The 13259-nt window shown below is 48.3% G+C and overlaps 1 protein-coding gene across 1 annotated transcript in view; it reads left to right on the top strand.

The window, feature by feature from the left end:
* SREBF2 (sterol regulatory element binding transcription factor 2) overlaps positions 1-13259 on the top strand; it is a 58666-nt gene that overhangs the window by 29920 nt on the left and 15487 nt on the right. Inside the window, 6 exon segments of the mRNA XM_040490694.1 lie at positions 131-245; positions 431-612; positions 2120-2312; positions 2905-3086; positions 5700-5976; positions 7675-7844. Coding sequence (XP_040346628.1) covers positions 131-245; positions 431-612; positions 2120-2312; positions 2905-3086; positions 5700-5976; positions 7675-7844 — 1119 coding nt within the window.

The raw sequence follows: 13259 nt of genomic DNA, 5'->3' as shown, positions 1-13259 counted from the left end.
CAGCTAATCAGTGAGTGAGGCAGCATCTGAACCTGGAGCCACGCCTTCACCCCATGAGCTCTGGGTCTCTCCCCTCTCGCTCTGCAGCCTGCAGCGATGCCACTGTCTTTTCACCCATCTTCCTTCCCAGATGCACAAGTCTGGCGTCCTGAGGAAGGCCATTGACTACATCAAATACCTGCAGCAGGTTAATCATAAACTGCGCCAGGAGAACATGGTGCTGAAGCTGGCAAATCAGAAAAACAGTGAGTAAGCTCACTTCCGGTTGTAGAAGTCCTGTGCTGGGCACTGGGGAGGACCCACTGATGTGTACAGGATGCCTTCAGAGGTGAAGCAAGAGCAAGGACCATGTGCCCCTCACCCAGCCCAGCCCTGGCCCAGGCGGGCTCTGTAGAAACAGACCATTTGCCAGATGTGGTTTTCTTTGCAGAGCTCCTGAAGGGCATCGACCTAGGCAGCCTGGTGGACAATGATGTGGAGCTGAAGATCGATGACTTTAATCAGAATGTCCTTCTGATGTCCCCTCCGGCCTCGGACTCAGGGTCGCAGGCTGGCTTCTCCCCCTATTCCATCGACTCTGAGCCAGGAAGCCCTCTGTTGGATGATGCAAAGGTATGAGCTTCTGAAATCCCCTGATCCTTGGATCTTCCCCATCTCTCCTGAGTTAATTGTGGAAGAAGCTGCCAGCAAGGGCCAGGCCAGGTGTTCAGAGGACCGGGGCTGGAGAAGACTAGGAATTCAATGAAATTAGTCAGGTCCTCCTGTCTCCCCCACCCCCACAGAATCTGCTTAAGTGGTTCAGTGTCGTCTGGTCTTAACTGGTCCTTGCTGAAAGAGACCATCTGAGAGGATTAAGGGCCAGATTCAGAACGGGAACACACAGCAGCTGTCACGCCAGCACGAGGAGTTGCCGGAGGCGCCTCATTACATCCTTCGCCCATAATGGGCCTGGCAAGACCACTTTTTGAGGTTGTTCAGTTGGTTTAGGGCAAGGCTGCCTCTGGGTCCTCTTCTGGAAATGATTACAATTTGCAATCTAACAAAAAACATTCTAACCCAGGGCCTTTAATTGTCAAAGAAAGCCCCTGGCAATTGTTTAATGGAATTAGCCAAAAGAGGCTCGAGCTTAATGATCTAGCCTGGGGAACCTGCAGAGACCATTGGCAATTTCTGACTTCGAAAGCACAAACTTCCCTTGTAGCCTAAGTTTTTGATCAAACTGTTGTAGTAACACGTACTTAATTTTACTGACGGAGCTCTAGTCTTGAAATATTTCATAAATGTGATTCTGTTTGATAACAAAAGACCATATGGTAGATACGTTGAATTAGCTAGGTATCTGTCCTCAGAGGACATTTTCAGATGGCTTTCAAATATCGAAAAGGAGTGGTATAGTATGTGCACTCCGGGATCCAGGGAGATCTGGCTCTAGGCTTCCTCCCTTAGAGGAAGGCTCCCCGGGCAGGCAGGCCTCTGCCTCCAGTTGTCCCTCTGTGAAATGGGGAGGGAAGAAAAGCAACATGATGCTTTTACAACAGGCAGACTCCCGCAAGTAGATCCATACTGAAGTTGGATACCTTTAATCAACTGTGCTGATGTTTAATTTACACACAGTAAAACACACCTGCATGCAGTTTGTTGAGTTTTAACAAGTATAGACGCTTATGTAACTATCACTGTAATCAAGATATTTCCATCACCCACAAAGCCCCTTCATATACCATGGCAGGTAGTTCACACAACCCCCTCCAGCCTCAGACAGCTACTGATCTGCTTTCTGCCACTTCCGATGAGTTTGTCCGTTGTGGAATTCTACAGAAACAAAATCATGCATAATGTTCTCTTCTGTGACAGAGCTCTGTTTTATAAGTAGGACTCCTCTACCTTTGGTCTTCAGAACATGTCCTTGTCTCGGGTGGCAAGAGGGCGAGCGTGCCAGGGTTTGAGAAGCAGTGGGAGAGCTGTGGACTTCTTAGTTGCCTCCTGGCTCTATTCCTGTCTGATTTGGTGGTCTTAAATTTAAATCTCCCAGTCTGACTCCAATACATATATAAATGTTAGTAAAATGCTGCAAAAACCCATGTGATGTTCATTCCAATCTCTCTCCCCTGTCTTGAAGGTCAAAGATGAGCCGGACTCTCCTCCTGTAGCCCTGGGCATGGTGGACCGCTCTCGAATTCTGCTGTGTGTCCTCACCTTCCTGTGCCTCTCCTTTAACCCCCTGACTGCCCTGCTGCGGTGGAGAGGGGCCCCCAGCTCTGACCAGCACCCGTACTCTGGCTCCGGCCGCAGCATACTGTCCCTTGAGTCAGGTAGGTAGAGGGCCCTTCGTGCCACCAAAGCATGGGTGGGCTGCTGTGGCAGGAGATGGGCCCTGCGTGTGCAAAATGCTCTGCTCATTCACGGGGTCCCGAAGGGCTTTTGTCGCAGGCCTGGTAGGGACTGGCATAAGCCACATTTTGGAAGTAGCAGGGCAAGCCCAAGTTCAGTAAGAACAGAACAAATCAGGAACCCACACTGCTGTTGTCATGGGGGCAGGGATAAGGGAAGTGGGGGTATACCTATTTGAAGGAAGATGTGATATTTTTGCCTGAGTCATGAAACCAGTGGTCCGACCCCACCTTGACTAACACAGACTTTTGTGGCACCCAGCTCCATAATGACAAGGGCTACAGGGTTCCTGTTTAGGCTACAGAACTGTCCCAGATTTGCTGATAGTGATCCCTACCTAAAGCATTTAGACATTGTTACTAAATGAAGCAATCTTGTCATCCACACTTCTTCTGAAAGTGAGGTAGAAGGCTCTTACCTGTCAAATGCTGGGGGTCACAAGGTGCCCTGCGGTCCCCTACGTCTGCTCTGGGAGGCCTTTCCTCCTGGCTCAGCTGAGATGTTCCTCTTTAGGCTCTGGGGGCTGGTTTGACTGGATGATGCCAACGATCCTCTTATGGCTGGTGAATGGTGTGATTGTCCTGAGCGTCTTTGTGAAGCTGCTGGTCCACGGGGAGCCAGTGATCCCGCCACATTCACGCTCCTCGGTCACCTTCTGGAGGCACCGAAAGCAGGCAGACCTGGACCTCGCCAGGGTGAGTCCTGCCGTCCACCTCCCCCCTTCCTCCCCCAGGCTCAGCTGATAACTCAGTGACTTAACATTGAGTAGCCAGTGTATAAAGTCCTGTCATAGGTGCTTGGGGGTGGCAAGAGCAGGACGGGACCCTGCCCCTGACAGTCACAGGGCAGCAGGTGAGAGGACACCTATGTGTCAGTGATTCCACGGACATGGGAGGATCTGCAGTCTGTGCTGTGACAGAGGAAGAAGAAAGTGCTGCAGGGGTTGGGGCAGGAAGGACAAATTCTGGCCGAAGGAATCTGGGACCTGAGCAGAGAGTGGTCAGGGAGGGAGGACCTTCCAGGTGGAGAAGTCTTGAATAGATGGGATATTTGGTGATCAGCAGGTGGGTCAGTATGTCTGGAGTTATAGGATATGTCTGGGACAGGTGAGGGCTAAGGCTGGAAGTGTATCTAGGGCCCAAATTGGAGAGGTCTTTGACTAGTAACTGATTTGGGGATTTTTTCCTAAGGAGAACCAGGAAGGTTTTTGAGCAGGAAAATTAGCTGAATGTTTTCTTTTGAAATCAATAAAGAGGGGCACCTGGGTGGCTCGGTCAGTTAAGCATCAAACTTCAGCTCAGGTCATGATCTCACAGTTCATTGGTTCAAGCCCCACATCCGGCTCTCTGCTGACTGCCTGGAGCCTGGAGCCTGCTTCAGATTCTGTGTCTCCCTCTCTCTCTGCCCCTCCCCCACTTGAGCTGTTTTTCTTTTCTCTCTCTCAAAAGTAAACAAACATTTAAAAAAAAAAAATAGGGGCGCCTGGGTGGCTCAGTCGGTTAAACGTCCAACTTCGGCTCAGGTCATGATCTCGCGGTCCGTGAGTTCGAGCCCCGCGTCGGGCTCTGTGCTGACAGCTCAGAGCCTGGATCCTGTTTCAGATTCTGTGTCTCTCTTCTCTCTGCCCCTCCCCTATTCACGCTCTGTCTCTCTCTGTCTCAAAAATAAATAAACGTTAAAAAAAATTTTTTTTTTAAATAGAAATTTAAAAAAAAAAATTAGAAATCAACAGGGGCGCCTGGGTGGCTCAGTCAGTTAAGTGTCCGACTTCAGCTCAGGTCATGGTCTCATGGTTCACGAGTTCCAGCCCCATGTTGGGCTCTGTGCTGACATCTCAGAGCCTAGAGCCTGCTTTGGATTCTGTGTCTCCCTCTCTCTCTGCACCTCCCCCACTTCCACTCTGTCTTTCTCTCTCAAAATAAGTAAACATTAAAAGAAAAAAAATTTTTTTAAGTAAAAAAAAAAAATAGAAATCAACAAAGGAAATTTTATGGGGAGGATTCTGGGGCAACACACAGCATCAAAGGAAGAGTTAAACATCACATGTCAGAGGCACCAGAAGCAGAACAGTCCTTGGCGGCAGTACACTACAGGCCACCCTCCCCTCCTGCAGGCTGCAGTGCCCACAAGAGAGAATCTGATTGACCAGCCTGGAGCTGTCAGCCATGCCGAGGGCTGTGGGTACTGGAATGTAGATGTGGTTGTTGGGGGCCTATCCCTTGAAGCGGGACTATTCCCAGAAAAAAAAAATTTCAAGATGTGTGTCTTAAAGGCAGGTTCAGGTCTGTGTTTAATGAATGTCATTCTGGCAGCTGTGTGAAGTGTGGGGTTGGGAGGAGGGGGCACCGAATACACAGAGGCAGGGTCGCAGCTCCTGGAATAGACCTGTCGAGAGGTGGTAAGAACCTGGAATGGAAAGGAAAGACTGACTTGGGAAATATTTGAGCCGTAAAGTGGAATGGAAATGATGTGGCATTGACTCCAGGGTCGGGAGCGCTGGAGCTGTGGGATCCTCTGTCTGAGCGGTGTTACTTGAAGTGCCGTGAGAGGGCCCTGGGGGTGAGAAGGGACCAGGAGGCAGGTGTGTTCTAACACACCAGAGTGTGTTAGAAGCTGTGCATCAGCTGGGAGAGGGTGCTCCCTTTGTCCCGATCCACTTCCCATAATGGTACAGGGAGGAAATACGGGTGTCGTACTCACCGCAGGACACGGGAAAGGAGAGGATGGCTTCGTTCTGTTTCCCATTGATGAGAGAAACAGAGGCAGAAAGAGGTCTTCCAATACAGAGCCATAGATGCTCCATTAGAACCTCTCAGGCTGGCAAAGAGTAGTTCATCCAGATCCTTGGTTACAGTAGTTTTGCCATGTGTTTGTCTAAAGCCGTGGTTCTCAGAGAGAGGCGGTTTCTATAGGTGGGGGAGGGTGGGGCTGGAGGACCAAGAATTTGCATTTCTAACAAGATCCCAGGGGCTGACGCTACTTGTCTCCGGGAACCACACTTTGAGAACATAAAAGCCTAAAAGATCATCTAAATCCATTTTATCATCTTATGTATAAAACTACTATGGGAATTTGTGAATAATATTTGATCATAGATAGACCACAGTACAATCCCAATTTAGTAAAAAAAAAAGCCAGGAGAAAACATATGAAAATGTCAGCGATCATTCTTTCTGGAGGATAAGGTTCCTAGTGATTTTTTTACTCTGATAATCTAGGGAGTGAAGGGAGGGTAAAAGTTTTTGGTAAAGCAAAATAAAAAGGCCACAGCAAGGCCAGCGAACATTATACCTCTTGCTGCTTTCTAGGGGGATTTTGCGGCTGCCGCGGCCAATCTACAGACCTGCCTATCAGTGTTGGGCCGGGCGCTGCCCACCTCCCGCCTGGACCTGGCCTGCAGCCTCTCCTGGAATGTGATTCGCTACAGCCTGCAGAAGTTGCGCCTGGTGCGTTGGCTGCTCAAGAAGGTCTTCCAGCGCCGGCGGGCCACCCCAGCCACTGCAGCAGGCTTCGAGGACGAAGCTAAGGCCAGCGCCCGGGACGCAGCCCTGGCCTATCACAGGCTGCACCAGCTGCACATCACAGGTGAGGTGGGGGGTGCAGCTACCACTGCCGGCTGGCCTTAAGGTGCCCCGTGCCATCTCCACCCTGGCTTGGTTTGCCAGTTTTTGGTCCCAGTTGAAGCCCTTTTTACACTACTCTTCTCGAATGGTTAGACAGGCCTTCCACCCACACTCATGGCTGTAAAGATAGCTCGTTACTGCAGCTCATCAGTTTAAGATGCACATTTTTTCACATTAACATCTCTACCCTTGGGTTGTGTCCCTTATTTACACAGTGATATGGAATCACAGAGATATGGAATGGGTGAATTGGCACTGTTTTTTCCTTAGTGGTACCTAAAATTAATAGTAAACTTAAAATTGATGTCATCTTATATTCAATGGAATATCATTTATTTCTTTCAACAAACTCCTGCTCTAAGGATAGGCAGGCTGGTCAGCAAGTGAATGACAGTTTAGTGTGGTAGTGGTAGCAGAGGATGGGGCTTCAGTCGGGAGGCGGGAGGGAGGGGGTACTTGTTGAGGAGGGTTTCAGGAAGCTTTCTGAAAAGTCTTGGCTTTGCATGACAGGATGCGTAGAGGACGCCAGCTGTGTGGAAGGGGATGTGCCTTCCAGGCAGAAGGACATTCCCAGGGAGGAGCCCCACCTGGGGTCTGGAACTATACCAGCTGGGATAGTTCCCATCACTCATTCCCTCCACATTTGCTGGATGCTCTGTGTACCTGGCTTTATACAAGGCACTGAGAGGACAGGTGACTAAAGTATGGTCCCCACATCGCTTCCATCCTCCCTCCCCTGAAAAGAGAAAGCCAGATTGTGCCTCTTGAGGGAGACCAACACCCGATGCCTGTGCAGAACAAAGTGTAAGGGCTGATAAAAAGACGGGGCAGGCAGGGTGGCCCCGTGGGAAGAACGTGGGGCTAATGAGGTCAGGAGGCCACCGTCTGGACCTTTGACATGGGGCCACCCCTGAAGCTGAGCCTCCCTTAGCAAAACGAGGGGACTGCTCGCCCTAGCCACCTCCCAGCCCTGTAGTGCGGACCAAAGCAAGAAACAGCATGAAAGCCTCGCAGCCTTGATGAGCCCCCGTGCCTATGCAAGGACACTTTGGCCCGTGACTTCAAGGTCACACCATGTGAGCTGTGCGACCCTCATATGGGAGGTGTAGTAAGCTTTTCCTAGCCTTCCACCTACTAACCTGTGATGTGTCTGGCTGTCCTGGCTGTTTTATGTTACTTCTCCATCAAAAAGATGCGTGCTTATATACTGTAGATTCTTTTAAAATGAAAATAAATTAACGGCAATTTTGTTTTCTTTGTTTTCTAATTTTTATCACCTCCTCCGATATTTGGAGGCATAGGGTGTGTTAGCAGAACATGGTTGTGCTGTTGGCACTGTTTGGAAAATGTTGCAGTGCACATCTCCGAGTCCCGTACAACAGCCTGCAGTCATAGTGGCTCCCATTTATACGTCCCATGTGCCATGTGCCGGGTACTTAACATGCATTTTCTCTTGTCCCCAACAGCCTATGAGGTAGAAAGGAACCTATGAGGTAGAAAGGAGCTACTGAGTCGCAGAGCCTAGCATCCCATCCAGGACCATCTGATGACAGAGTCCAAGTACTGTCTTCAGTCCTTCTGCTCTCACTCTGACTGCACTAGAGAAAACCTTGGTTTGGAGGAATGTGTTAACATCAGTGTCTGTGTCTGCCTGCCACAGGGAAGCTTCCTGCAGGATCTGCCTGTTCAGATGTGCACATGGCTTTGTGCGCCGTGAACCTGGCTGAGTGTGCAGAAGAGAAAGTCCCGCCGAGCATGTTGGTTGAGATCCATCTGACTGCTGCCGTGGGGCTCAAGACCCGCTGTGGGGGCAAGCTGGGCTTCCTGGCGGTGAGTACCCTGCAGGTCCCCTCTGCAGACCTGCACCAAGCGCCCTTCCCCAGCCAGGAGCTAAGATGCAAAAACGGGTGTGGGTCTGCCTTTGGGTGCTGACTATCTAGAGGAGTAGGTATTCATCCACTAGGCTATTTCACAAATATTTATGGCACTGAACAAAACAGACCCCCCCTGCCAAAAAAAAAAAGAAAAAAAAAAACCCCACACCCTTATGGCTCTTATAAGCAGAAGTGGGACATTTTGGCACCTGAAGTAAGATGGACTCAGTGATACAGAGTGACCTGGATTCAAGGGGTTAAATATATGACTTCTGCTCTTCAAGTGGTCATAAAAAAAAATTTTTTTTTAAGTTTATTTTTGAGAGAGAAAGCGCAAGAGGGGGGTGGCGTAGAGAGAGAGAATCCCAAGCAGTCTCTGCACTGTCAGTGCACAGCCTAACATGGGGCTCAAACCCACAAACCATGAGATCATGACCTGAGCCAAAGTCAAGAGTCAGATGCTTAACTGACTGAGCCACCTAGGTGCCCCGTTGTGGTCATAAAGATTTTTGAAATTTTCTGGTTGTGTCTCCTGGTGTTTTTATTCACAAAGAAAGGTAGTGATTACATACCTTAATCACAGCACTGTGAGTCCAGAAACGGGAAACCGTGCACGTCTTCAAGGAACTCAGGTCAGACCCAGGGCAGGAACTGCTGTTATCAGGCGCCTCCGTTGTGCCCGGCATGGGGCCAGCCTTGGGAATTCAGAGTTGGCTAATTCACAGTCCTTGTTATCAACTAGCTCACAGCATCTGCTGACCTCAGGCTTTCTTACTCCAGCAGAAACAGGCATGTTTTATTCGGTGCTCTCTTTGAGTAGGCTGCTGAATACATCAGCCGTGTTCAGAACAGAACGATCACATCTCCGTTTGTTGGCGTATCTCAGTAATGACACTGATGAGCTGATGAATAGGAATGTGCCCTGTGGTGACACTGATGTTTCCTGAAGTGTGTCACCACAGTCTAGGTGACAGAGAGCATGGGAAAGCCCAGTGTACTTTCTGTGTCTCAATCTTGTCTCAGTGACCCTAGATAACATGTTCGTTCAGCAAACGTTACCGAGTCCCTGCTCTAGGCCAGGCATCCTCTGCAGTGGAAATGCAGCAGTGAGCAAGACATTTGCCCTGTCCTCAGGGAGCACACAGTCTGGCAGGGAATTCAGACAAGGAACAGGCCTTAAGGACAGTAGGTGAGTGCAAGGCTTATTTGGCTGCCCAGAGAACACACTGGGCTCTTAACCCAGTCTTCAGAGAAGTCAAGGTGGCATTTCCGGGCAAGGCCAATCTAGGCTAAGAGCAGTAGGCATCAGCCAGGCTGTTTCCCTATTCCATTTGTTTGTCCTAATGTCTGATAACATAGGCATGTTATCACACTTGTAACTTCGTGCCCCCGCAAAGGTGTTTTGAAGACCTTAATTTTATCAAAATACAATGCACATACAGAAAAATGTGCACATTTTAATTTACAGCTTGTAACAACTGCCCAGAGCCAAGAAGTAGGACTTCTGGGGCGCCCAACTGGCTCAGTTGGTGGAACATGTGACTCTTGATCTCAGGGTTGTGAGTTCAAGCCCCATGCTGAGTGTAGAGAGTACTTAAAAATAAAATCTTTGAAAAAATAGAAGAAGAGGGTGCCTGGGTGGCTCAGTCAGTTAAGTGCTGACTCTTGTTTTCAGCTCAGGTCATGATCTCACAGCTTCTGAGATTGAGCCCTGCATCAGACTCTGCACTGACAGCATGGAGCCTGCTTGGGATTCTCTCTCTCCCTCCCTCTGTGCCCCTCCCCCGCTCATGCTTGTGTGATCTCTCTCTCTCTTGATCTCTCTCTCTCAAAAAAAAAAAAAAAAAAGAAGTAGGACTTCCCATCATGCCCAGAAGTTTTTGCAGGCTTTCACTCACACTGCCCCCTACAAAGATAACCATTATTCTGAATTCGGTCACCATAGTTTAATCTGCCTCTTCATTTGTTATTTCTATAAACTTTTATTAAAGTTTGCTTATTTGTTTTTGAGAGAGAGTGTATGAGCAGGGGAGGGGGAGAGAGAGAGAGGGAGGGAATCCCAAGCAGGCCCCGCACTGTCAGCACAGAGCCCAGCTTGAGGCTTGATCTCACGAACTGTGAGATCACGGCCTGAGCCAAAATCAAGAGTCGAATGCTTAACCAACTGAGCCACCCAGGTGCCCCTTTATAAACTTTTTGTTAAAGTATAACATGCATGTAGAAAAGTACGTAAATCATAAGTGCACAGTTCAGTGACTGCACAGAGTGAATGCACTCATAAAACCAGCAGACAGATCAAGAACAGAACATGACCAGGACCCCAGAAGTGTCCCTTGGGCCCCCTTGCAGTTAGCAAACTACCCCTACCCCTAAGCTCTCCAGCCAGAGTGATCACCATCCTGATCACTTCGCATGTTTTGCCTCGGAACTTTGCACGAGGGGAGTCCTACAGTATGTGCTTTTGCTCAGTGTCATGTGTGAGATTCATATGTGTTGTTGCATATAGTTACGGATGGTCTATTCTCATTGCTTTATAGTATTCCATTCTATGACTAGACTTATAGATGGACTGCTGAGTTGTTTCCTGTCCTTGGTTATTGGGAATAGTGCCGCGGTGAACATTCATCTTTTGGTGAGCATGAGATTGCATTTCTAGGGCTGGTGTTGCTAGGTCAGCGGTTACGTGGATGTTCAGCTTTGGTAGACGCTGCTTAACGGTTTCCCAAAGCAGACGTACCAGTTGCCACTCCGCCAGCAGTGTATGAAAGAAAGTTCCAGCTCCACATCCCCACCGAACAGAGGATAGTGTCATCTCTGGCCCTTTTGGTGGTGCCTGATAGTTTTCACTTGTAACTCCCAGGGGATTAGTGATGTCGAGCACCTTTTCATTGGCCGTTTGGATCTTCTTTTTTGTGAAAACCACAGAAGAGTCCTACCTATTTCTTTGGGATGCTGGTCTTTTTATTGATTCAAGGAGTTCTTTGTTCTGGCTCCAAACCTTTGTTGGATGTGTGCTTTGTATGGATCTTTCTCCCTCTGGGGCTTGCCTAGTCTCTCTCTAAATGGCGTCAACTGATGAGCACAAGTTCTGAATATTTGTCAAATCGGATGATTAGTCTTTTCCGTTACATACACTTTGTGTCCTGTTCAGTGAATCTCTGCCCTATCTCACTTGTGAAGACACTTTCCTCTGTTGTCTGCGAGACACTGGACTTTTTTTTTCCACATCCAAGTCCATATCTACCAGGAGTTGATTTTTTGTATGAGATGGAGGTAGGCATGCAAGAGCTACTTTTTTTTTTCCACTTGAATGTCTCCCTGCCCCAGACTCTTACTAAAATGACTCTCCGTTCTGCTCTGCACCAAGTGATTTTTTCATAAATCAAGTGTCCGTATATAACGAGTCTGCCTCTGGATGCTCTGATCTGTTCATTGCACAACACCACACACCCCTAATGGTCGAGTCTTCTAATATGTCCTGATATCTGCATGTATCAGCCCTCTAGCTTTAGTGACTAGTGTTACCTCCCCCTATAAATTTTAGGATCATCCTGTCATCCCAGAAGTCCCTCTGGGGTTTTGATTGTCCTTATTGCCAAGACGCAGCTACCCTTCAGAGGGACTCAGCCCATTTGAGGAAGGTGTATGTGTGGCAGCTGAAGATCAGGAAAGTGTTTCCCTTAAAACTGTCCCTGCCCATGAGGCTCCATCCTCAAAAAGATTTGGTATGCCTGACAAGCAGTGAACAATGTGATGTGTACTTCCTCAGAATTTTCTTCTTGCATGTACTAATATATATGCATTATAATCTACTTGGTGTGATCATACCAGAAACCCTGGTTTACCACTTGCTTTTTTCAACCAAACGGTAAGTCTTGGGCCCCTTTCTTTGTTGCCTCCTTATTCCGCCGGGGGACTTGGTACCTCGGCACGTTTGCTGTCGGGCCCTGGGGTTGTTTCCAGGATTTGCGGTTCTGGTGCTGCAGAGAGAGTCGTCACACACTCTCCTCACCCACTTGTAGAAATGTCTCTTGAGGTTAAATCTCTAGAGATGGTGACACTCACTCAAAGGCCAAAAATATCTGGAACACTTGATGTATTGCCAAATTTGCATTTTCAGTAAGGTGGGCAGAGGAGAGGAACTGATTCCTAGGAAGGTAACTGCCCCTTTCATCTGTTTGCTTCTCTTGGGAGGGGACAGATTAGGAGACCCAGATAGTACTCTCCTAAAGAGGAAGAAGAAGCTTTGAATTCAGCCAAATATATTTAGCTAGCAAATGAGTCAGACTTTGAAGGCAGGTGGAGGGCTGGCCTCTGTGAAAATGATTTAGACCAGAGGTTTGCAATCTTTCTCAGCTCATGGCACCCTTTGTGTCTCAGTAATTTTTTCATGGTTCCGTGGGCTAAAGGAAATACCTAACGGTTCTGTTTAATTTTTTTAATGTTTATTTATTTTGAGAGAGCGTGCACAAGTTGGGGAGGGGCTGAGAGAGAGGGAGAGAGAATCCCAAACAGGTTCTACACTCAGTGCAGAGCCCGACATGGGGCTCAAACCCATGAACCATGAGATCATGACCTGAGCGGAAATCAAGAGTCTGACACTTAGCCACCTAGGCGCCCCAGAAATACCTAACAGTTCCATTTAATTCATTAGGTACAGACATCTTGATATCTTGATACATATTTATCTCTTAACAATTTAGTAGCCATTAAAAAATATACACAAAATTGAAAGAAGAAATAATATTTTTTTTAATGTTTTATTTATTTCTGAGACAGAGACAGAGAGCACGAGTGGGGCAGGGCAGAGAGAGGGGGGGGGACACAGAATCCGAAGCAGGCTCCAGGCCCCGAGCTGTCAGCACAGAGCCCAACGCTGGGCTCAAACTCACAGACTGCGAGATCATGACCTGAGGCGAAGCCGGACGCTCAACCGACTGAGCCACCCAGGCGCCCCAAGGAAATAATATTTTTATTCTTGATAACCATGGTTACTTACTACTGGGGTACATGTGTCTGTTGGGTACCACATACCTTCTCAAACTTTGAAATCAGAGTAACACCACCAATTTCGTCTCCTGTTCCACAGTGATTTTCATGCAGCACTTGCTTTTTATTACAACAGCCTCTAAAAACCCAGCTTCTTAAAGGTGTGATATCATCCAAAGGAAGGTCGTGCAATCTCCCATTGAGACTTCCAACCACCCCCATTTACTAGTTTACCTGGTGTCTGACTTGTGTTGAGCATGGCTGTATTTATTTACCTCAGAAAATATCCCCTGTAAAATATCCGGTGGCGCCCCTCCCAAGTTCAGGATGTTGCTTTCAGAGTGCTTGGCACACAGTTTGAGAACCATAGGGGAAGCCCGGT

Source organism: Herpailurus yagouaroundi, unplaced genomic scaffold, assembly GCF_014898765.1.
Source record: "Herpailurus yagouaroundi ecotype Mexico unplaced genomic scaffold, PumYag 182, whole genome shotgun sequence".
In the NCBI taxonomy this organism is placed as follows: domain Eukaryota; kingdom Metazoa; phylum Chordata; class Mammalia; order Carnivora; family Felidae; genus Herpailurus; species Herpailurus yagouaroundi.
Note: the sequence above shows the minus strand (reverse complement) of the source record. Positions and strands in the feature narration are given on the sequence as shown.